The following is a 24,156-nucleotide window of genomic DNA, read 5'->3' on the forward strand; positions in this document are numbered from 1 at the left end:
AAGTCTCTGGAGTGGGGCCACAGCTGACACATTGAAAGCTGATGATATTGGTTGAGGGATGAATGCTGGCAGTAAGAGAAGAACCATCTCCTCTTCTGTAGATACTGCCACAGGATCTTTAACGCCCATCAGAATAAGCAGATGAGACGTCAATGTAAGGCATCAAATGAAAGATGGCACCTCCGCATTGCAGCATTCCCTCAGTACTGCACTGAACAAACGTTCCTTCTGTTTCTCATGAAATATTTACTTTTATGGATCAAGAGCATTTTTGGAATACATTAGAGTGAAGTGAAGCTGTTGGCTTATTTAGGAGGATGAAGCATTAAGAACTTCCATAGCCAGAGGGGTAAAGGTAGCTAGAGCAACTGGCTGTTTATATTACCCATGTGCAACATAACTGCCTCCAGGACTCCTCAGAAAACTTCATAGGTAACCTTCCATCCCCTAGATTATATTAACACTGTCTCTTTCCTATTTCGGCACCATGTTGAATTTGGGGCTGGCAACAGTTGCAGTGCTGTAATATAAAGGGCGCTCGCCTCCAGTCTTCTGGAGACCCGAAGGATTTAAAGGAAAAAGGAGTCTGGAGTAGAGAGTGAGGATGATTCTTCTTGGATGTATTAGTATTAGAAGAATTCACTTCAGTGCTAACTTCCACAAGCAATCTCCTGTAAAGCTCGTCTTTGGAGCCCAGATGAGTTGGCGTTTTTGAACAATTGGATGTCAGACGTGCTCCACTGACACTGGGTAGGGTGAGGTCCCAGGAACTCACTTCAAGACCCATTCTGTTTCACGCACTCTGTTTGACACTGCAACTGATCGCCCGTTCTAACTACAGGTGCACTTTGTCAGGCTCCCTCACTGTCAAACCCCAGTACAGCATGTCCACTTGTACAGGACACCAGCTGGTTAGACTCCAAGGAGAAGTGGTATTATAGAAGGTTGAACTGAGCATAAAAAAAGGTTATGGCATACAGCACAATTTCATTCGAAAGCAGTCCCCTCGAGTCAGCTTTTGTATTTTGTACTGGAACCTAAATGTTCTTGAGGAGCTGACTGGGAACACGCTAACATAACAGGGAGTTTGAAAAATGAGGTAAAATTAATCTAATTAAACTAAGAAAGTGTCACTGCACCTGTGGGATGGGTTGTCCTGTCCAGAGCAGATAGCTTACTTTACATTTTTAATGGTTAATAAAAAAAAGGCACTGAAGTGTAAGAAAATCAACTCAATATTTCCTGAGGTGGTACAGAGAAAAGCAATATGTGTCTTTGAGTCATTGATTCTACTTATAAAGAAAGTGTGAGTGGTTATTGTTTCAAATGGTTTAACCATCTTGTGTCAGAGATGATGCGTTTTGACAGGTGTTGCATGTCTCTAGTGATTAATGCACTTACCATGCACATCTGCTGAGTGGATTCACTGGTGCAGTGTATGGAAATGCCAGATGTGGGGAGCTTTTATCATCGATTGAGATCATATGAAATACTGACAGAAAACGTGAGGAAATCAGTTGAATGTTAAAATCAATGTTCAAAGTTTGTGTTGACTGCTGATTGTTTTAAGCCATCAATTTAAAAGCAACAGGGGTGCATCGTAAAGTCTCCTTTCGGGCCCTTCAACCCCTCCCAAATGTTTTGGTGAAGAATGTAAACACATCAGGAGGGCTTCAATAAACCAGGATCTAGATTTTAAAAAAACGGTGCTCCACCCAGAAGCTAATCAGCAAGTTCACCATCTGTTACAACCTTCAACTGCAGTCTTTTAAAAATGTAAACTCCACGGCCCGGATATGGAGAGGTGGGGAGGGAGCAGGGTCGCCTGTCAGCGGCTGGGAAACCCGGAAATATGGGAATGACGTAGAATTTTTTTAAACTCAGTTTCCTGCCAGCAGCCAGACAGGTTGACAGGCTGGCTGCTGGGCAGGAAAGCCTGTTGTACAAGGCCGCAGCTGGGGGAGGGAGGGAGAGATCACGGGGGATGGGGTTGGAAGAATGCAGCGGGTTTGCTTGAGGGGCCGGTAGGGGTGGGTGGGGGAAGAGCACTCCTGCTCCTCCTGGCCTACAAGCAGTGTTGGAAAAGCACTTACCTGCTGCACCTGGCATTTCTCGCTTCCCTTTTGCTGCCGGGTTTCCCAATCCCTGGGAAACCAGCGCTGGAGGTGTTAAATCCAAATGGCTGACAAAATCTGAGGCACAGAGCCTTATTAACATATCCTAATTACCGATCTGCCTTTCGAGAGCGGGTTACTCGCCCGACCCCCAACCTGCCCCAGTTCAATCGGACGTGGGCATGTTTGTGGCGGGTTGAGGACGGGTTTCCCATTTTTAACAATTTAACATCTCACCGCACAACCTGTACTGGGGGGGTTAAAATTACCTCCCGCGTTTCTGAACATAAAGTTTTTCGTAATAGATTACCCTTGCCATCTTTGCTTTTCCTTTTCACAGGGAAGTCTGGATTTATCGCTGGTGAGACCGGACGGGGAGCTTTAGGTTTCCTCCCTGGAAGCAAAGAGTTTAATGTTTCAATTTATGTTGCCATAGTTTTTGAGATTGATGCAAATAAGGCTTTACCAAAAGAAAACAGGAATTGTAAAATGTTATAATCACAGAATCATACAGCACAGGAGGCCATTTGGCCCATTGTACCTATGCCAGCTCTTTGAAAGAGATATCCAATTAATCCCACTCTTTCTCCATAACCATGCAAATGTTTCCTTTTCAAGTATTTATCCAATTCACTTTTGAAAGTTACTATTGAATCTGCTGCTGCCACCTTTCAGGCAGTACATTCCAGATCGTTACAACTTGCAGCGTAAAAATATTTTCCTCATCTCACATGTAGCTCAAAATTATTGGGCCGGATTTTGCTGTAAAAATAACGGTGAGGCTAACAGCTCATCATTATTTATGTGCAAATCGGACAGTAACTCCTGACGACTGCACATACGCAGTTAAACGCAGAAATCCAGAAGTTGCTGTATGAAATGTGATGCTCCTCCAGAAGCTGCGGGAAAATGGCATCTCACTGTCTGGCTCCCTGTTCAAATGTACTGAATGGCGTGAAGTTCCTGTACTTACCTCGTAGATACGGATAATCGCGCCAAAAAAAGTTAGGGCTTGTCGATTCCAGTTTAAGTACCATTTTACCAACATAAGAAGTCATAATTACTGCCAAACAACCTCTCTGGCACTGAAAATTTATTTAATTGTCCTTCAGGTATTAATTATTGTTGGATATTTTTTTTTAAATTTAAATAAAAAATATTTTTCTTACTTTTTCCTTTCAAGCTCCTTTAGTTCTCTCTCTCAATCCAATATTTCTTTCTCTCTCTTTATTTCTCTTTCTGTACCTGATTTGACATTGAATTCACTATTCTAACTTACACTTCCTGGTTCAGTCCCTGCGCTGCTCATTAGCGATGCTTCAATCTGATTGGTTAAGGCGATAGATACACAGCTGCTTGCCCCATTCACAGGTCCCAGGTGTCCTGTAAAGGGCGCCACACTGTGTCTGTACAGGCAAACAGGAAGTTGAGGTGCAGAAACTCATCGAAAGTCTATGGGTAGATGCAAGTCTAACGAAGGGGGCCATTCGCCGCTCACAGCAAAATCCAGCCCATTTTTTTTTGTACCGGGATGTAATTCAACTTCACATGCAAGAGAGGATAAAAATACTAGCTCTGATGCACCTTGCATGCACACAAAAAGCTTACACCTCTCTGCTAACCTTAATGCCGCACCTTCAAGCTGTCCTACGTTTGTACAATATTGGCAAACACAGGACACAACACAGTCCTGCCATTCACTGAGAACGACCATCACTTTGGTTTAAAAAAACATAGCCTAAATTTGACGCACATCCCATTTAAAAATAAATGCATTCCTCATGTTCATATTGGCTTGCTCACTGCAATGATCATATCACTCCGAACATTTCCCCAATGTTGACAGCTCCAATAATAACAACAACACTGTCAATTTAAGTCTGTGCAACCTGAACAGTTGTTCTTTAAATCACACGTTCAAAACGCAACAAATATTTTACAATCCCACCTACTCAAAAGAAAGAAAATTCCAGTGTCAAAACAGCATTGTTAAAATGGTTAATTAGAAGGGGAGTGGGGGAAAAAAACATACATATGAAGAATCAACACAAACTACTTCTGACAACCTGCTTTTTAAACAAGTTCCTACTAGTTTTAGTTGTCCATTTTTTCAAAACACAACACCATCAGTAATGTAGTGGGACAGAAGTCCTATAACAATGTTACAGGATGCATGGGAGCTGCAATGACTAGTCAGTGTACTCAACATTGTTATTTTTTTTAAAAACAGATATAAGAACACTCAACAGAACTTGCTTGGCAACAACTATTCAATTTTAGTGCACTCTAAATTATTAATTTTACATATACTCTTTTCCAGCTTCTTGATTTAAAAACGGCCTCCACCCTGGCCTGCGTCCAGCTTTCTTCTCCTCATTGTTTTTCACTCCTTTTCCCAGGTCTTTGGCCCCTTGCCATCACTGTCTTTCCCAATATATATTATAGACCAGTGTCACATACACTTAAGAAGGTAAACTCCACTTCTTTGAGCGGAGGTTCCCAAACATTTTTTTTTGCTGTCCCCCTTCAGAGATTCATGTCCATTGAGTGCCCCCCCCTCCGCTTCCAAAGGAACAATATTTTAGCATAGAACAAGACGATTGTATTTTCCTGGCTAGCAACAGGCTTAGTGAGATGAAGCTTATTCAACAGCAAAGTACTGCTACTTTACTACTGAATAAACTTGAACGTAAAAGAACACCAAACGTTATGCTCAACAACAACTTCCATTTATATAGCGCCTTTAACGTAGTAAAACGTCCCAAAGTGCTTCATTCGAGTGTAATCAGACAAAAATTGACACCAAGCCAAAGGAGGCGACATTAGGACAGGTGATCAAATGCTTGGTCAAAGAGGTAGGTTTTAAGCAGTGTCCTCAAGGAGGAGAGACAGGCGGAGAAGCGAAGAGGTTTGGGGGTGGAATTCCAGAGCATAAGGCACAGCCGTCAATGGTGGGATGAAGGAAGTGAGGGTTGCACAAGAGGCCAGTACTGGAGGTAGGCAAAGTTTCGGAGGGTTGTAGGGCTGGAGGAGGTAAGGGAGATAGGGAGGCGCTCACGTCAGTTATATAGCATGCAGAAGCTAGGGGGCGCTAACAAGGCATGAGCACATTGATCAATGATGCTTTGGTACTATGCATCTTGGTAATCTTGGGATTTCAGGGACAAAACACGTGTTCTCGCACTCTCCAGTTTGAAAATCTTGTGCCTTGGAGTGTTAATCTAAAGATCAAGGATTAAAGAGACTGTTGGGAGGGAATCTGGTTATCAAGGGAAAGGGGCAGAAGGCAGTGGGCAGAGATGATCACAAATCAATATGGCTGTTTGGGCAATTGTCAACAGGACACTGGAACATCATCAACAACATTGGAACTGAAGACCAAGAATAAAGTAGTATTTTTACTAAAACAAGAGGACAGCCAGGAATATTGACTGTGCTTGCCTTTGATGTAGTGTTTAATCTAATTTGCCTTCAAAAGGTGCAGAGAAATAATTTCACTTTAGTGCAAGAAAAAATGTTGATGTATTTACCGGAGTAGTAAACCATTCTGGTTCTGGGTCTTGCAAACACAAAGGAAATGTAAATTGTTGTGACCAGACAATGGTTATATAAAAGTCAACCACACGTTTTTCCCTTGCCATTTTAAACTGTCATGGGCATATGGAGATGTGAATGGGGAACGTGCAGTTGATATTATATATTTGGATTTTCACAAAGCTTTTGACAAGGTGATAATTGGTGATGGTTATGAATCAAACAGGAGGTAAAATATAGCTTTGGATAGAAACCTGGCTTAAAAGCAGGAGAGGACACCAATGTTATATGGACCAGTGGTATAGTGTGTTGACAACAAAGTAGATAAGGGTTACAGTGGATAATTCTGAAAGATAGCTTCACAATTTTTTTTTAACCACATTGGCAGAGAAGTAGGGTACATTTTTTTTTAAAAAGGGTGATAATTCTGCTGTAAAAGGTGTTAGTCAGTGTTGGGTCCAAGCATTCCACTGGTTGCTATGAGTAGTGGTGACTGGTGATGTAATTGCATATGTGAAAGTTATTTTCAGTCAAATGCTAGTGTTCTTTTACAATGTGTTTACTTTTTCACGAGCAATGGTGAACAAAGGAGACAGATTTGCAGTGTCACTGCACATAGTGACCACATCACATTACCTTTGAGAAGGTGCAGAGATAAGCAACAAAAATGACTTCTGGTTCGCAGGGATTTATTTTTCTTTAAATCAGGAAAGGTTAAGGAAGTTTTCTTTGGAGAAGAGAATTAGAGGTGAAGTCTTCAAGGTTATGAAATGGAATTGACAAGATGAATCCAGGCAAATTGTTCACTGTGGTGAAGGGCTCAAAAGTCAAGGAATTCAAGTTAAAAGTGAGAATGTTAAGAGTAAGAAGGGAAGTGATGTGAACATTTTCATCCAAAACATATGGGAGTTTTACAACGTGTTACTAGGGAAGGCAATAGAAGCAGACAGTCAGCATGGATTTGTTAAGGGAAGGTCGTGTCTGACTAACTTGATTAAATTCTTTGAGGAGGTAACAAGGAGGGTTGACGAGGATAGTGTGTTTGATGTAGTCTACATGGATTTTAGCAAGGCTTTTGACAAGGTCCCACGTGGCAGACTGGTCAGAAAAGTAAAAGCCCATGCGGTCCAAGGGAAAGTGGCAAGTTGGATCCAAAATTGGCTCAGTGGCAGGAAGCACTGTCACCACATTACAGGAAGGACTTAATTGCACTAGAGAGGGTACAGAGGAGATTTATGAGGATGTTACCAGAACTGGAGAATTTTAGCTATGAGGAAAGATTGGATAGGATGGGGTTCTTTTCTTTGGAACAGAGGAGGCTGAGGGGAGATTTAATTGAGGTGTATAAAATTATGAGGGGCCTAGATAGAGTGGATAAGGACCTATTTCCCTTAGTAGAGGGGTCAATAACCAGGGGGCATAGATTTCAAGTAATTGGTAGAAGGATTAGAGGGGAGCTGAGGAAAAATGTTTTCCACCCAGAGGGTGTTAGGGGTCTGGAACTCACTGCCTGACAGAGGCAGAAACCCTGACTGCATTTAAAAGGTGCTTGGATGTGCACCTGAAGTGCTATAAACTACAAGGCTACGGACCAAGAGCTGGAAAGTGGGATTAGGCTGGATAGCTCTTTATCGGCCGGCATAGACACAATGGGCCGAATGGCCTCCTTCTGTGCCGTAAATTTTGATGATTCTATGATTCAGATAGTGCCAATGGGTTCAAGAAACAATTGCATACATTATGGGAGAGGGGAGGGAAGAGAAGATTAAAGGATATAGTGAGAAGGCAATATCTAGGATCAATCTCTGACAAAGGACAGGCTTGTTGAGTCTATTGGCCTTTTCCTGTACCAAAAAAATATATAGTTATGTACTAAAGAAGGATCTTTGCAGTTAACTTAAAACCAAAGCCACTGGAAAAAAAAAATCACAATGTTAAAGATGAATCTGAATGTCTTGCAGTAAGTATTGTGTTGCAAAAAAACATATCAGATAAATAGTTTCATGTATTATTTCAGTTAATGCACTTTATTAATAAAGGTTGCTTTTCCAATTGTCATTGTGGAGAAAAATGAAGAATTTTTGTTCAGTTTTGGTTTGCTGGCTGTCATTTTAAATCCCGTCATAACACATAAAAGGAGTTTAACAAGTAGCAAAGCCAGTATCTTGTATCAAGCCTATCCCAATACATGATGTGGAGATGCCAGTGATGGACTGGGGTTGACAATTGTAAACAATTTTACAACACCAAGTTTCATTTTCCACACCGCCTGAGGAAGGGGGAAGCCCCCAAAAGCTTGTGGGATTAAAAATAAAATTGTTGGACTATAACTTGGTGTTGTAAAATTGTTTACAAATATCCCAATACAATATTGCAAGTTTTTCGGGTTAAAGGCTAATGATAGGGAATGATAGGGAAGACGTAGAGAAAATGTTTCCACATGTGGGAAGTCCAAAACTAGAGGTCATAAATATAAAATAGTCGCTAATAAATCCAATAGGGAATTCAGGAGAAACTTCTTTACCCAAAGAGTGGTAAGAATGTGGAATGTGCTACCACAAGGAATAGTTGAGGCAAATAGCACAGACGGATTCACGGGGAAGCTAGATAAGCATATGAGGGAAAAGGGACTAGAAGAGTATGCTGATAGGGTTAGATGAAGTAGGAGGCTGGTATGGACCAGTTGGGCCGAATGGCCCGTTTCTGTGCTGCAGTTTCGATATAAATTGAGAGAAGAATAATTCAAAGGATTGGCGGTGCCTTTTTTAAAATTCGAGTGGTCAGATATTGAAAATCCAAACAGTCCTGCTAACTCTGTTTTGGGGACACAGAAATAGCGCTGCTGTTCTAATCAAGGAGTCAGCTTGAGAAAACCTCAGAGGGAACCAGTCAGTTTGAAACTGCTAAGAGGTGTTTCAAAAGAAAGAAAGAAAAAAAAGACTTAGAATTATAGATTGGTTACAGCACAGAAGGAGGCCATTTGGCTCATCGAGCCCATGCCGGCTCTTTGTAAGAGCGATCCAGTTAGACCCATCCCCCTGCTCTTTCCCCATAGCCATGCTAATTTTTTCACTTCAAGTATTTATCCAATTCCTTTTTGAAAGACATGATCGTATCTGCTTCCACCACCCTTTCAAGCAGCTAATTCTAGTTCATAACTACTCGCTGCATAAAATTTTTTTCCTCATATCGCCTTTGATTCTTTTGTCAATCACCTTAATTGTGTCCTCTGGTTCTTGACCCTTCCACCAATGGGAACAGTTTCTCTTTATTTACTTTATCTAAACCGTTCATGATTTTGAACACTTCTATCATATCTCCTCTTAATCTTCTCTAGTCTATTCCATAACTGAAGTCCCTCATCTCTGGAACCATTCTGGTAAATCTTTTTTACACCCTCTCAAGGCCTTCACATCCTTCCTAAAGTGCGGTGCCCAGAATTGGACACAATGCCCCAGTTGTGGCCGGACCAGTGTTTTATAAAGGTTCAACATAACTTCCTTGCTTTTGTACTCAGTGCCTCTATTTATAAAGCCCAGGATCCCATATGCTTTTTTAAACTGCTTTTTCAAACTGTCCTGCCACCTTCAAAGATTTGTGCACATATATCCCCAGGTCTCTCTGTTCCTGCACCCCTTTAAGAATTGTACCATTTATTTTATATTGCCTCTCCTCATTCTTCCTACCAAAATGTATCACTTCACACTTCTCTGCTTCAAATTTCATCTGCCATGTGTCCGCCCACTCCAGCAGCCTGTCCATGTCCTCTTGAAGTCTATCACTATCCTTCTCACTGTTCACTACACTTCCAAGTTTTGTGTCATCTTCAAATTTTGAAATTATGCCCTGTACACCCAAGCCATTAATACATATCAAAAAAAGCAGTGGACCTAGTACTGACCCCTGGGGAATACCACTGTATACCTTCCTCCAGTCCGAAAAACAACCGTTCACCACTACTCTCTGTTTCCTGTCACTCATCCATGCTGCCACTGCCCCTATTATTCCATGGGCTTCAATTTTGCTGACAAGCCTATTATGTGGCACTTCAAATGCCTTTTGAAAGCCCATATGCACATCATCAACTGCATTGCCCTCATCAACCCTCTCTGCTCATCAAAAAACTCAAATCAAGTTGGTCAAACACGATTTGCCTTTCACAAATCAGTGCTGGCTTTCCTTTATTAATCCACACTTGTCCAAGTGACTATTAATTTTGTCCCCGATTACCATTTCTAACAGCTTCCCCGCCACCGAGGTTAAACTAACTGGCCTGTAATTGCCGCGTTTATCCTTACACGTTTTTTGAACAAGGATGTAACATTTGCAATTCTCCAGTCCTCTGGCACCACCCCCATAGCTAAGGATGATTGGAAGATTATGGCCAGCATCTCTGCAATTTCCATCTTTACTTCCCTCAGCAACCAGAATGCATCCCATCCGGACTGGGTGACTTATCAACTAAGTACAGCTAGCCTTTCTAGTAACTCTTCTATCAATTTTTAGTCCATCCAATATGTCAACCACCTCCTCTTTTACTGTGACTTTGGCAGCATCTTAAAGACAGATGCAAAGTATTCATTTAGTACCTCAGCCATGCCCTCTGCTTCCATGCGTAGTTCTTTTTGGTCTCTAATCAGCCCCACCCCTCCTCTTACTACCTGTTTACTATTTATATGCCTACAGAAGACTTTGGGATTCCCTTTTATGTTAGCCTCCAATCTATTCTCATACTCTCCCTTTCCCCCTTTTATTTCCTTTTTCACTTCTCCTCTGTACTTTCTATATTCAGCCTGGTTCTCACTTGTATTATCAACCTGACATCCGTCATACTTTTTCTGCTTCATCTTACTCTCTATCTCTTTCATTATCCAGGGAGCTCTGGCTTTGGTTGCCCTACCTTTCCCCCTCATGAGAATATATCTAGACTGTACCCGAACTGTACCTCATATTTAAAGGCCACCCATTGTTCAATTACAGTTTTGCCTGCCAATCTTTCATTCCAATTTACCTGGGCCAGATCCGTTCTCAACCCACTGAAACTGGTCCTCCTCCAATTAAGTATTTTTATTCTAGATTGCTCCTTGTCCTTTTCCATAACTAATCTAAACCTTATGATACTATGGTCACTGTTCCCTAAATGTTCCTCCACTGACACTTGCTCCATTTGACCCACTTCATTCCCCAGAACCAGATCCAGCAATGCCTCCTTCCTTGTTGGGCCGGAAACATACTGATCAAAAAAGTTCTCCTGAACAAACTTCAGAAATTCCTCCCCCTCTTTGCCCGTTCCACTATTACTATCTCAGTCTATATTAGGATAGTTGAAGTCCCCAATTATCACTTGCATTTATTAACGGCTTTCATGACCATAGGATGTCTCAAAGCACTTTACAGCCATCGAAGTACTTTTGAAGTACAGTCTCTGTTGTACTGTAGGAAACGCGGCAGCCAAGTTGTGCACAGCAAGATGATAACAGACCTTTCACACAGTAACGCAGTGTCCTAAGGCAAAACTTGGAGAACAGAAACATCCTGTGAAGGGCAAAGGCTGGCTTGATTTTCAATCTGCATACCATAGAGGTAAGAAGCGTTATTTCCAAAGGGCTAGCTTAGTACTTAGTGGCACGACTGTTTTTATTATTTTGTCCATTGGAGGACTTAAGCAGGCTTTCTACTGTAAATAAATATTATCAGACTGTTACTTGCTTGTTCAGCTTTTAAGTTTAAAAGCATTAAGCAGATTTATTTAATGAGATTTGAAGGTGTGATGCTTCATTTGGTCATCAAAGACTAGAGAAATCCTATGAAGGAACAGAATTGGTCCAGCAGCTAAAAGTAATCAATAGATAGAATTTTCTATTTCATTCTCCCAGGCAACTTACAGAGGGGTTAGCCAGATGTCAAGGTAAGTATAGACTCATAGATATGGGGAGTGATCGAACATATAAAGAGAAAGAACTTGCATTTATATAGTGCCTTTCACGAACTCAGGACGTCCCAAAGCGCTTCACAGCCAATGAAGTACTTTGTTGTAGTGTAGTCACTGTTGTAATGTAGAAAATCTGGCAGCCAATTTGTGCACTACAAGGTCTCACAAACAGCAATCAGATAATGACCAGATAATCTGTTTTAGTGATGTTGGTTGAGGGATAAACATTGGCCAGGACACTGAGGCAACTCCCCTGCTCTTCTTTGAATAGTGCCGTAGGATCTTTGACATCCAACCGAGAGGGTAGATGGAAAAAGACATAGAAGAACTTACCGCCTCGTTGCCACCGTCACCTCCCCCAAGGAATCTATCTTCTTCTGACCTGGAGGCCGGCCAGGCTGCCTGCTGTTGCTGAACTCCACATACCTATGAGTCTATCCTTACCTTGACATCTGGCTGCCCCAGGGCACTTGATTTCTGTCCTGGTCCTCAAAATGGACCGGGCCTACCATCCGGACTATTGGGCTGATGGCTGGCGTATTCAATCTGCCAGCCACCCGGAGTCTGATCTGGGGGGAAGGAAACCTACTCCAGTGTGTTTGCCACAAAGCAACTTTCCCCTCTCACCTTGATGCTCGCTAACTTTGGGAGTTCTGTAAATGCTTGGGATACTCAAAACTGGACATACATTATCCAATATGCCATTCTGACACAAAAGACAGCCATCTCAATACAGTTCAATTTTTTGATGGGATAGCATTCAATGCCTCCCACATTGAGGGAGAGGGGAAGACCCTGCTCCCAAGACATTTTTCCCTTCTACTTTCTTATCCTTCTCTATAACATGCCTATTGTGGCTGATTCAGGCCTCTGAAAAAAAGTTGCTCTGCAGCATTGGGAAATGGGCGAGAACTTCCTGGGTAGACTCTTCTCTGCCTCACTGTGGTATAGATAAGATTAGGAACTCAGCATATGGAGGACCATCGGCATGAACCCACATCCTGCCACCAAATCACCAATTGGCTCAGTAACCTAAATTTAGAAAGATAACCAGATTATCACACCTCAGCAGTGTGGTTGCTGTCAGACCGAGACACAGCACAAATTCACCAAAGTAGCTTCACTAAGAGTTTCCGATTTCACACTCACATATCAGGTTGCAGCTCTATCGTCTAAGAGATCAAATATTAGCTAACTGACCGAAACAACCCTCCTTGAGAAACATATTAGGTGCATGTGTGAGGAGACCACCCCTTGCTTCATGCCAAAGACTTACCTTTCCGTTTTTTAGACTGCTCCAATGATTCGCTGCCCACCTCCTGGTTGGCAGCTTCCTGCATCAATATAATCTCTTCTGCATTCTCCACCACCTCAGGAACTCCATCTGCCCGCACAGAGATGTGTGTGATGGGAGCTGTGATCACCCCACTGGCTGATGGCATGAACACGTGAGCTGGCGTTCATGAAAAAGGAGAATAAAAAAAATCAGTGGATACCATATTTAATGTAGGATCCACTATCAGACGTAAATTTTAAATAACGAATAAAATTTTCCAGAGAAATTTGCCACAGCGAAGATTGCTATCATTGCACAACTGCTCTAAATGGATGCTATTTATGTGTAGATCAAAAATACCGTGGCACAAGTGCATTACTCAAAATGCACTACAAGACGCTCCGCAGCTGAAGCGCTACTGCAAGATGCCAATAATTTGTTCCATTTTAACCCTGGCAGATGCACGGTCCTCAATGTATCTGTATTCAGCTTTTCTCTCTGTGATGCTCATAAGGTTGTCATTAGCCAAGGATGCAGAAGGTAACTTTGGTCTTCTAGGATCCATCATTCAAGTCTTTTCTTTCTTTCAAATTACCAGACCCAAGGATTGCCTCAAAATAGAAAAATTATGACTGCCAACTGGGAAACACATTAACCTGTATGATTATGTGAGCCTGGTCACAGATTACTTGGATATTGAGGAGTGGAACCCATTCAGTTCTTAACACCATGGCACTGTGTCTACATGTCTGGATATCACATGGGGTCCATCCATACCTTCTTGGACTTTGGGGAAACCTGCTACATGGAAGAATTGCAGTGCTTTCTCATTCTGCTAGTGCTTGTCCATCCAGAAAAGAATTCAGATGTTTGCCTTGGAGAACAAAGCACCAGCTTGATGCATCAGTGCACTGACCATGTCCTCTGTATTGGCAGCAAGGAGTTGCAAGGTTAAAAATTCAGAGCTATGGTGATTAGTGGTGGAGGTTGTCTGCAAGTCAGGTTGCAGCAAATGCCACAACTCTGTTACTGTTGAGCTTTGGCCTGAAAAGACAACTCTCTTCAGCCATTCGCAGATAGACACGTCTGGGTCTGTAAACACAGCTGCGTGAGTAATCGTGGGTGCAATAAGTTAGGGCTTGGTGAAGGAACCTCAATTATTACATCTCTTCAAGCAGCCAGGCTCCCAGGCCTCCAGGTGAATGAACTTCTGAGGTGGGAAGTTACTCTTCTGGGTGGGTTGGGATGGGGGGGGGGGGGGAAACAGAGAAACAATTGAGATTTATCTATCTGAAATAGTGAGAAGATATGGCTAAAATGTAGTGCAAGGTAGTTGGAAACAGAATCAGAAAACTGTCACTTCTACAGACTCCCTATCCTGTCGTTCTGAAAAGGAATGGAATAGGTCATAAAACTTTGTAGCTGATGTTAGCAAGTCAAGAGATGTAGGACAAATCAAACCTCTGTCATAACACCAAATATTGGTAATCCAAGAGCCATTGATTCTAACCTGTAATATAGTTGCATAATTGCACTGTTAAGAATCTTTATATTTAGTAAATGTATAGGAAGCAGGGAACTGGCACTCACTTATCCTCTTCTCCTCAATGGCAGGACCAGGCGAGTCCATATTGAGCAGGGCCTCAGCGGCCTCAATAGTTTCCATTGTTTCATCTCCATTTTGACAGGAAGCCTCCACTGCAGGCAATCAGAAATACAAAGAATTAATGGAGACATATCACAGCTTGGCAAAATCCTGATACAAGAAATACATGGTGGATTAAAACTGGATTCTCACTTAGTAATCTGGTACTACAAGGTTTTAAAAAAATAAGCTGCTTTTAACATTAGTGCTCACAGACAACTACTTGAATATTGTTGAATTGTGAAAGATAGGCTGAACAATTATGGTAATTTATTTACAGCTTTATGTAAGAGCTGATGGGAGCTTCAACAGCTTAGTGTAACACCTGATCCAGTGGCCCAGGATCTACTACTATCTTGTCAGGACCTGTGCAAAATAAATCTGGTCAAAATAAAAAGCAAAGATCCAGGTTATTCAAAATCTTGTCCGTGTTATTGTCTGATAGTAGTACTGTACAATCATAGCCACCCTATATAAACTCCAACTCATCCAAAACTCCACCGTATACATCCTAAAAGTCTTGCTTTCCTATTATCCCATCCTGCTTGACCTCCACTGGCTCTCGGCCCCAAAAACAGGGGAATAAAATCCTACTATGGCCTTACCCCATCCTATTTCGGCCCCTTCCTCCAGCCCCACATCACAGCTCACTCCCTCCACTCTTCTAACTGGCCTACTGTCTCCATTCACACCAGGCATTCGGCACTCTTGGCTCGGATCACTGTCTCCCTAAGCCACTCCACCTTGTTACTTATCTCTCCACTTTCAAAAGCCTCTTCAAAACCTCACTCAGTGTCCTAGCCTTCCGGCTCGTCTCCTATCACTTCTCGACGTCCATTTGCCTCTCCCCATTTCTCACCCGTGACGTACCACACGATATTTACTGCTTTAAAAGGTGCTATGTCAATGTTGGGGATAAGTGTAATACTTATAACTTGCTAACTCTGCTGATTGGTCCATGCTGACACCACAGACCAAACAGAGGAAGAGGAGGGAGAATAGGAAACCGCACAAGGGCGCATGAGTGCGAGCGTGAAAACAGCATAAGAAGAGCACGTGAAGGGAGGGAAGAGTACAAGTAGGGAGAAGGATAGTGAGATACACACACACACACACAAAGCACGTGCGAGTGAGGGAGGAGAGAATGTATCTAGAAGAGGGGAAAGTGAGGACAAGCAGAGGGAGGGATAAACGAGCAGGTTAGTTCAATGAAAAAATAAAGAGTAACCCAGAAATGAGCAGCTCTTGTAGGGCCACAAAACCTTATGACATAACCCTGCATGCCAGATGCTTCAAAGATGGGCACAAGTTTCAGTGCTGGTAAAGAGTCCCCCATCCTCAAATATTCATTGTCCAGAAAGAGAGGGTGCTCCAGAAGCACCACCCAAACACTCCCAGCCCCCACAATGCCCTGACAGATAAACAAAAGTTCAAAACTCCGTGAGAAGCAAAGGAGGAGGAACACCAACTTAGTATAGATTACATAGGACATTAGTACATTGACACAGACATTTTATATACATACATATTAATGGATAAAAGCAAGGTAATGGAAACACTAAATGCAAAGCGATACAACAGAAAAGTCAAACAATTAAAGACAGAAAAAATTGTAGGGAAAATCAAAGTAAAATTTCTGCAAAACGAAAGTAGAATGGACAGAATCTTAAAGGAAGTGTAGGAAGTACGGTAAAGAAGTCAGTGAGAATGACCGGGGAGCCACAGGTGGGATCACAGACAGTTTTAAACAGAAGAGAAACATGCTAGGAAAGTGTTAGAACAGGTGGGACATTAGCCTTGAGGCTTCACAGACCACATCTTCCTGTGGAACTCTCTCTCCGACAGTCATCACCTGGAGCTTCATGTCTTGTAAATGCCAACTGTCTGTCTTTTAACCGAACAGCTGGCGACTGAAAACCAGTGTTCACATTTGACAAGAAAAGTCTATTGCCAACGTGTCTTTCACACGGCAAGGAGTCATCCATCACTCACTGCTCACGGTATTTAATGTACATTGAGGCCACATGCTGAACAGGACAGTACTGGAATCAGCAAAGTGAGGGAATTGGAGGCATGGTTGGCTGCATAGGACCTGCAAGGATATGTCTCCTGCACAAAGGCCTCCACTGCCTGCACAACAGTAAAGGAAAGACTTGCATTTATATAGCGCCATTCATGACCTCAGGACGTGCCAAAGTGCTTTACAGCCAATTAATTATTTTTGAAGTGAGGTTACTGTTGCAATTTTGGAAATGCACAGCAAGGTCCCACAAACAGCAATGAGACAAATGACTAGAAAATCTGTTTTTTTAGTGGTTGGATGAGGAATAAATGTTGGCCAGGACACCAGAGAGAACTCCCCTGCTCTTCTTCGAAATATGCCTGGGATCTTTTACGTCCACCTGAGAGGGAAGACGCAGCCTCAGTTTAAGGTCTCATCCGGAAGATGGCACCTCTGACAGTGCAGCACTCCTTCCGTACTGCACTTGAATGTTAGCCTAGATTTTGTGCTCAAATCTGCACAGCGGGATCTAAACTCTCAACCTTCTGACTCAGAGGTGAGAGTGCCACCACTGAGCCACAGCTGAAACCTTAAACAGTAAAAGGATCTGTTCCTGCTTAATCCATTTTAAAACCAAGGGAGTACAGTATCTCATACCACACCCCTTTAGCTCATTCACTTGTTTTGAGGTAGAAGCCTTGCAACCTCTGAACAACCGACGGAAGTTGTATATAAAGATTTATCATATTCCTACTTACATTAGATCATTCAGCTATGGTACATGGATTCGATAGGGTAGATACAGAGAAACTATTTCCTCTGATGGGAGAATCAAGATCAAGGGGACATAATCTTAAAATTAGAGCTCAGCCATTCAGGAGCGAAATCAGGGAGCACTTTTTCACACAAAGGGTAGTAGAAATCTGGAATTATCTCCCCCAAAAGCCTGTGGATGCTGGGACAATTGAAGTTTTCAGGACTGAGATCAATAGATTTTTATTAGGCAAGGGTGTCAAGGGATATGAAGCTAAGGCAGGAAAATGGAGTTGAGGTTCAGATCAGCGATAATCTAATTGAATGGCGAAGCAAGCTCGAGGGACGGTGTGGCCTACTACTGTTCCCATGGATGTGTTATGTTCACGAGATATTACCTTCTAATATTTAGTAAAAATGGAAAATCACTTGCAACTTCTTTAGACGTGCCTAATACTTAGGGCTGTTGTACAGTTGTCAACAATTTTTGGAATTGTGTCAGTTTTTTCCAAAGCTAATTTTCTAGGTTGGTGCCTTCCCGACTCCAATATTGTCCTAACATCGCTGCCCAATAAATACCGTGAGCAGAGTGTACAGTCTACCTCCAATAATTCAGTCATATTTTGTGCTTAAAATAACTTTTGTTTTGAATTGTCCTTTAATTTGACTTAGGCAACTTTGAATCAAGAGGACTAGACTGTGTACAGTGTTCAGATGCACCATTAACTGCCCTTTAGTAGAATATGCAAAATCTGTGACTTTTCTACTGAAAACCCAGTACAATTCCTCCAAATTTTTTCTGTGCTCCCAGCAATCACCATCTGGGTCAATTTTGAGAGACATGTCAAAGCTGTTGTTACAGTTGCTCCTTGCAGTTATGCTATCCAATAATAAATCACATTAATTGGAAACTCTAGTTGGCAGCTTCATAGATATGCAATATAACTTTACAATATTCCACAGTCTTTCCACTGTTGCTAATAGAATTTAAATAGAATAGAATAGCAGGTGCAAGAAATTTTATGTTCCCTTCAACTGCTGGGTGTCTTCCACAGTTGAACTGTGGATCTTGTCCTTCCAAATGAGTTAAATCCAGAGAGAAGACGAGCGTAAATTTCCCAAACCCTGCTCCCAGCACAGAATCCCGCTTGACGAGCGTGCAAGATTGGAGAACTGATCCTCCTGATTTTCCAGTCAGTCATTCAAGTTATGCAACCGGAAAATCAGAAGCACCGTGCATTGGATGTGCTGACCTTCGTGCCCAGTTTTCTGTGATCTGTGCTCCTGTCAAGTGAAACTCCATGCCGGGAGTTGAGACACAGAACATTTACCCTCGACGATGAGCTATTTAACAATATGGTGAAGTAGTGGTGATGGCGGCAATCTGAGACAAAGAAATAAGTGCAAGAAATGTACTGCAAAACATAAAAACATATTCAAGTGCAAGTCCTTTTCCTCTCTGGGATATTACTAACTTCATTTTAAACAGATCTGCCATAAAACTCTACCCCTCCTCATTTCTGAAATGCATTTTCACCTTTATAAAGCAATGGTTAGGCCTCAGCTGGAGTATTGTGTTCTATTCTGGGTACCACACTTTAGGAAAGATGCCAAGGCCTTAGAAAGAGTCCAGAAGAGATTTACCAGAATGGTATCAGGGATGAAGGACTTCAGTTACGAGGAGAGAATGGAGAAGTTGGGGTTGTTCTCCTTAGAGCACAGAAGGTTTAGAGGAGATGTGATAGAGCTGTTCAAAATCATGAATGGTTTTGATACAGTAAATAAGGAGAAACTGTTTCCAGTGGCAGAAGGGTCAGTAACTACAGGATACAGGTATAAGGTGATTGGCAAAAGAACCAGTGGCGACATCAGGAAACATTTTTTTTTTACGCAGCAAGTTGTTATGATCTGGAATGCACTGTCTGAAAGGGTGGTGGAAGTAGATTCAATAGTAACTTTCAAAAGAGAATTGGATAAATACTTGAAGGGAAAGAAATTACAGAACTATGGGGAAATAGCAAGGGAGTGGGACTAATTGGATAGCTCTTTCAAAGAGCCAGCACAGGCATGATGGGCTGAATGGCCTCCATCTGTGCTGTACCATACTACGATACTATTTATCATACTCATCCCTGAATAACTGCACTCTCGGCTCCAGAAAATAAAACTAATAGTCAAAAGGCTAGCCTTGATACATAGCACGGTGACTCAGTGAGGCTTTACAATATATTAATTTTGAAAGTGTGATCCTACCAGGCCCCACTGTGTGCAAGAGGCAGGGCTGTCTCATGTCAAACTGAAATAGTGAGCAGATCCCTATTATCAACACTTCATGCTACAGTCATGACCTAAAATGTTTTTGAAAACTGCTTACATTTTTGGTGAGTCATGAAGTTAGAAGTCTAAGCCAGCCCAATTAAGAATTGAACATGGCTTTTGTAGTGATTATTGGCAGACTCCTCAATCATGGGGGCAGTCTAAGCCTGTTGTTTCAATTAGTACACACACACACACACACCCACACACACCCATTGTGACAAAAAAAGTAACACAAAAGGGGTTCGGTTACATTCATCAGAAACAATCCATGGGGCCAGCTTTCAAAAATATTCCAGTAAGGGCTCTACTTTTCTCCAGTTCTTATGGTTTCTTTCTTGCGAATGTGCCAAATTGAACTGAAAGTGGGAGTGACCACTGTATTCTATTAAATCAGAGGAAATAAAATGTACAAGGAATCTAGTATCTATAAGCAGCAAAGCTCATGTACAATTGTTTATTATAATCACTATATTCCTAGCTATATAAAAATAGCACGCATGTGAATGCAGTACGAGTACTTCAAGTGGTCTGTATGTGAACTTTGCTGATCAGTTGTTCAATCCTATGATACAGATGGCGAGCTGATCAGTGAGGCGGGGAACAGATGTAATGATCCACATCAGATCACATTCAACAAGGATACAATGAAGGAGATGGAGGAAGAAACATCCTAATCTATTTCACAAGCTCACCAGTTGTTGGCTGCTTCGAGGCTCAGAAAATCTAACACGAGAATGCAATTTTCCATCTCTGCTTCCTACTCTGGAATAAACCAGGAGCCATACCAACTTAGCAGAGATATGGTTTAACAATACTGGATACCAACTTAGCAGAGACATGGTTTAACACACTGGCATTAACAGCCATGTCCATTTTTAACCAGGTGTGCATGTAAGGAGACAATAGGGCATATCCAGCTTGGGGTGCAACAAAAAACTATTAAACGGTTATTGGTTTATGATAACAGTTTGAAAAAGATTTTATCCTCAACTTTACATACAGCCGAGCAACATACATCCCAACGGTTGCCCATGTCATTGAATAATCCATTATCCCAGCCAAACTGAGCAGTAAGTGGACAATTTAATACCACACAAAGGCCTACTGTACAGAGGTCATACATACAATTAAATATATGTACACACAATTTTGCACACACGCACACCTTCTGTACTAATCTAGGGGAATAATTTTGGAGATGTTGAAGTCTACAAAGGGTGGAGAATGGGAGGCCGGCCAGGAGAGCATTGGAATAGTCGAGGCTGTAAATAACAAAGGTATGGATGAGGATGTAAACAGCAGATGGGCTGTGGCAGGTGGGTGGGGAGGCAGGTGATAGACATAGAAACATAGAAAATAGGAGCAGGAGTAGGCCATTTGGCCTTTCGAGCCTGCTCCACCATTCAATATGATCATGGCTGATCCTTTATCTCAATACCATATTCCTGCTCTCTCCCCATACCCCTTGATGACTTTTGTGTCTAGAAATCTATCTAGCTCCTTCTGCAACATAGTCAGAGACTTGGCCTCCACAGCCTTCTATGGCAGAGAATTTCACAGGTTCACCACCCTCTAAGTGAAGAAATTTCTCCTCATCTCAGTCCTAAATATCTTACCCTGTATCCTAAGACTGTGACCCCTCGTTCTGGACCCCCCCAGCCAGGGGAAAAATCCTCCCTGCATCCAGTCTGTCTAGCCCTGTCAGAATTTTATACATTTCAACGAGATCCCCTCTCATTCTTCTAAACTCGAGTGAATACAGGCCGAGTAGACCTAGTAGAGAATTTCACAGGTTCACCACCCCGAGTGAGGGACTTTCTCCTCATCTCAGTCCTAAATGTCCTACCCCGTACCCTGAGATATTATGGAGGTGGAACTAGGTCTTGGTGATGGAGAGGATATGGGGTCAGAAGCTTAGCTCGAGGTCAAATAGGATGCTAAAGTTGTGAACCATCTGGTTCAAACTGAGACAGTGGCTGGGAAGGAGGAATCAGTGCTGAGGGTATGCAGTTTGTGACGGGGTGGGGGGAGGGGTGCTGAAGATGATGGGTATGGTCTTCCTAATGTTTAACTGGGGGAAACTGCAGCTCATGAAGGACTGGATGCCAGACAACCAGGCTGACAACACAGAGGCAGCGGAGAAGAGCTGGGTGTTGCCAGCGTTCATATGGAAGTTTGGCCCCAGGTCTTCGTATGATGTCGCCAAACGGCAACATGTAGATGAGGAAGAGGAGGGGACCAAGACTAGTGTTTCTAGTGGTAATGGTGCAAGAAGCTGAGAAACTGGGAGGGGAAAACCGTACCGCGGGATACCCTAGTACTGCTTGATCATTTGCGGTAGTCTGGGAGCTCCTTGAATTACAGGAACAATATGATTGCACTAGACAGGGTACAGAGGAGATTTACGAGGTTGTTGCCAGGGCTGGAGAATTTTAGCTATGAGAAAAGATTGGATAGGCTAGGGTTGTTTTCTTTGGAAAGGAGGAGGCTGAGGGGAGATTTAATTGAGGTATATAAAATTATGATGGGACTAGATAGAGTGGATAGGAAGGGCCTATTTCCCTTAGCAGAGAGGTCAATAACCAGGAGGCATATATTTAAAGTAATTGGTAGAAGGATTAGAGGGGAGCTGAGGAGAAATGTTTTCACCCAGAGGGTGGTAGGGGTCTGGACCTCACTGTCTGAAAGGGTGGTAGAGGCAGAAACCCTCAACTCATTTAAAAAGTACTTGGATGTGCATTTGAAGTGCCGTAATCTACAGTGCTACAGACCAGTTGCTGGAAAGTGGGATTAAGCTGGATAGATCTTTTTCAGCCGGCATGGAAACGATGGGCCGATTGGCCTCCTTCTGTTCCGTAACTTTCTATGATTCTATGAATACTCACCTGCCCTTCAGGTACAGAGTTGTTATGATGAGACAGACTAAGAATAGGGAATAATTTCTCTGGATTAATTTTATACTAGTCGCTGCTAATTCCAGTTTGTAAATCATACTTTCATTTGTGCTATTAATTGTCGAAATAGAAGAAAGCAATTTAGACACTGGGACAATTTATACAGTATTAACCAAACTAGAAACTGTAAAACAATGGAGTGGCATATGTTCGGGCACTGGATTTTACAGCATTTCTGGTTTAGACCAAGCAAATGGTTCAATAAAGATGAACGGGACTGAGACTTTGTGAAACGCAAATTGGTTGAGCAACAATCACTTAGTGCAAACGTATGAGGACAAAAGTAATCCAAGATAATCTCCAACTACGAGACCATATATATTTGTTTTTAAAAAAAAAGTTTCAGCTATTGTTATGAGGTAACAAGTAGTTAATAGAAAACCACTTACATATTGCATTTACTACAGACCTAACAGCTGACAGATCACTCACTGATAGTTGCACCAGCAGGTGTTTACTATTAAAACAGCAACAGTAAGCTAGGAACCCACAATAGACTTTTTCAATGCGATGCAAGTGTGTACTTCCCTCGCCTTGCCCCTCCCCTCCTAACAAAAAGATAAATTGTAGGAGAATTAACCTGCATAAGACCACAAGAGATAGGAGCAGGAGTAGGCCATTCGGCCCCTCGAGCCTGCACCACCATTCAACGAGATCATGGCTGATCTGATTTTTACCTCAACTCCACTTTCCCGCCTTTTCCCCAGATCCTTTGACTGCCTTGCTGATCAAAAATTTGTCTAACTCAGCCTTGAATGTATTCAATGACTCAGCCTCCACAGCTTTTTGGAGTAAAGAATTCCAACGATTCATGATCCTCTGCGAGAAGAAATTCCTCCTCATTTCCATCTTAAACGGGTGACCCCTTATTCTGAGACTATGCCCCCTAGTTTTAGATTCCCTCATGAGGGGTAACATCCTCTCAGCATCTACACTATCGAGTCCCCTCAGAATCTTGTATGTTTCAATAAGATCTCCTCTCATTCTTCTAAACTCCAATGAGTATAGACCCAAACTGTTCAATCTTTCCTCATAAGACAACCCTTCCATATCCGGAATCAACCTAGTGAACCTTCTCTGAACTGTCTCCAGTGCAAGTATGTCCTTCCTTAAATAAGGGCACCAGAACTGTACGCAGTACTCCAGGTGTGGTCTCACCAGCACCCTGTACAGTTGTAGCATGACTTCCCTGCTTTTATACTCCATCCCCCTAGAAATAAAGGCCAATATTCTGTTTGCCTTCCAGATTACCTGCTGCACCTGTATGTTGACATTTTGTGTTTCATGTACGAGGACACCCAGATCCCTCTGTACCGCAGCATTTTGTAGTATTTCTCCATTCAAATAATATCTTGCTTTTTTGTTTTTCCTCCCAAAGTGGATGACTTTACATTTTCCCACATTATATTCCATCTGCCAGATTTTTGCCCATTCGCTTAACTTGTCGATATCCCTTTGCAGACACTTTGTGTCCTCATCACAACTTGCTTTTCCACCTATCTTTATATCATCAGCAAATTTGACCACAAGACATTCTGTTCCTTCATCCAAGTCACTGATATATATTTTAAATAGTTGAGGCCCCAGCACTGAGCCCTGTGGCACCCCACTAGTTATAGATTGCCAT

The 24,156-nt window shown here is 42.3% G+C and overlaps 1 protein-coding gene across 9 annotated transcripts in view; it reads right to left on the bottom strand.

Moving 5' to 3' along the window:
- Positions 1-24,156, bottom strand: part of LOC137323057 (ETS-related transcription factor Elf-1-like) — a 149,387-nt gene that overhangs the window by 11,295 nt on the left and 113,936 nt on the right. For all 9 annotated transcript variants that reach the window (XM_067986447.1, XM_067986452.1, XM_067986445.1 and 6 more), the window contains 3 exons: positions 14,447-14,554; positions 12,857-13,033; positions 2,425-2,508 (listed from right to left, as the gene is read on the bottom strand). In XM_067986447.1, the coding sequence (XP_067842548.1) occupies positions 2,425-2,508; positions 12,857-13,033; positions 14,447-14,554 (369 nt within the window). The remainder of the gene's footprint in view (positions 1-2,424; positions 2,509-12,856; positions 13,034-14,446; positions 14,555-24,156) is intronic.

This window comes from Heptranchias perlo, chromosome 6 (genome assembly GCF_035084215.1).
Source record: "Heptranchias perlo isolate sHepPer1 chromosome 6, sHepPer1.hap1, whole genome shotgun sequence".
NCBI lineage: Eukaryota > Metazoa > Chordata > Chondrichthyes > Hexanchiformes > Hexanchidae > Heptranchias > Heptranchias perlo.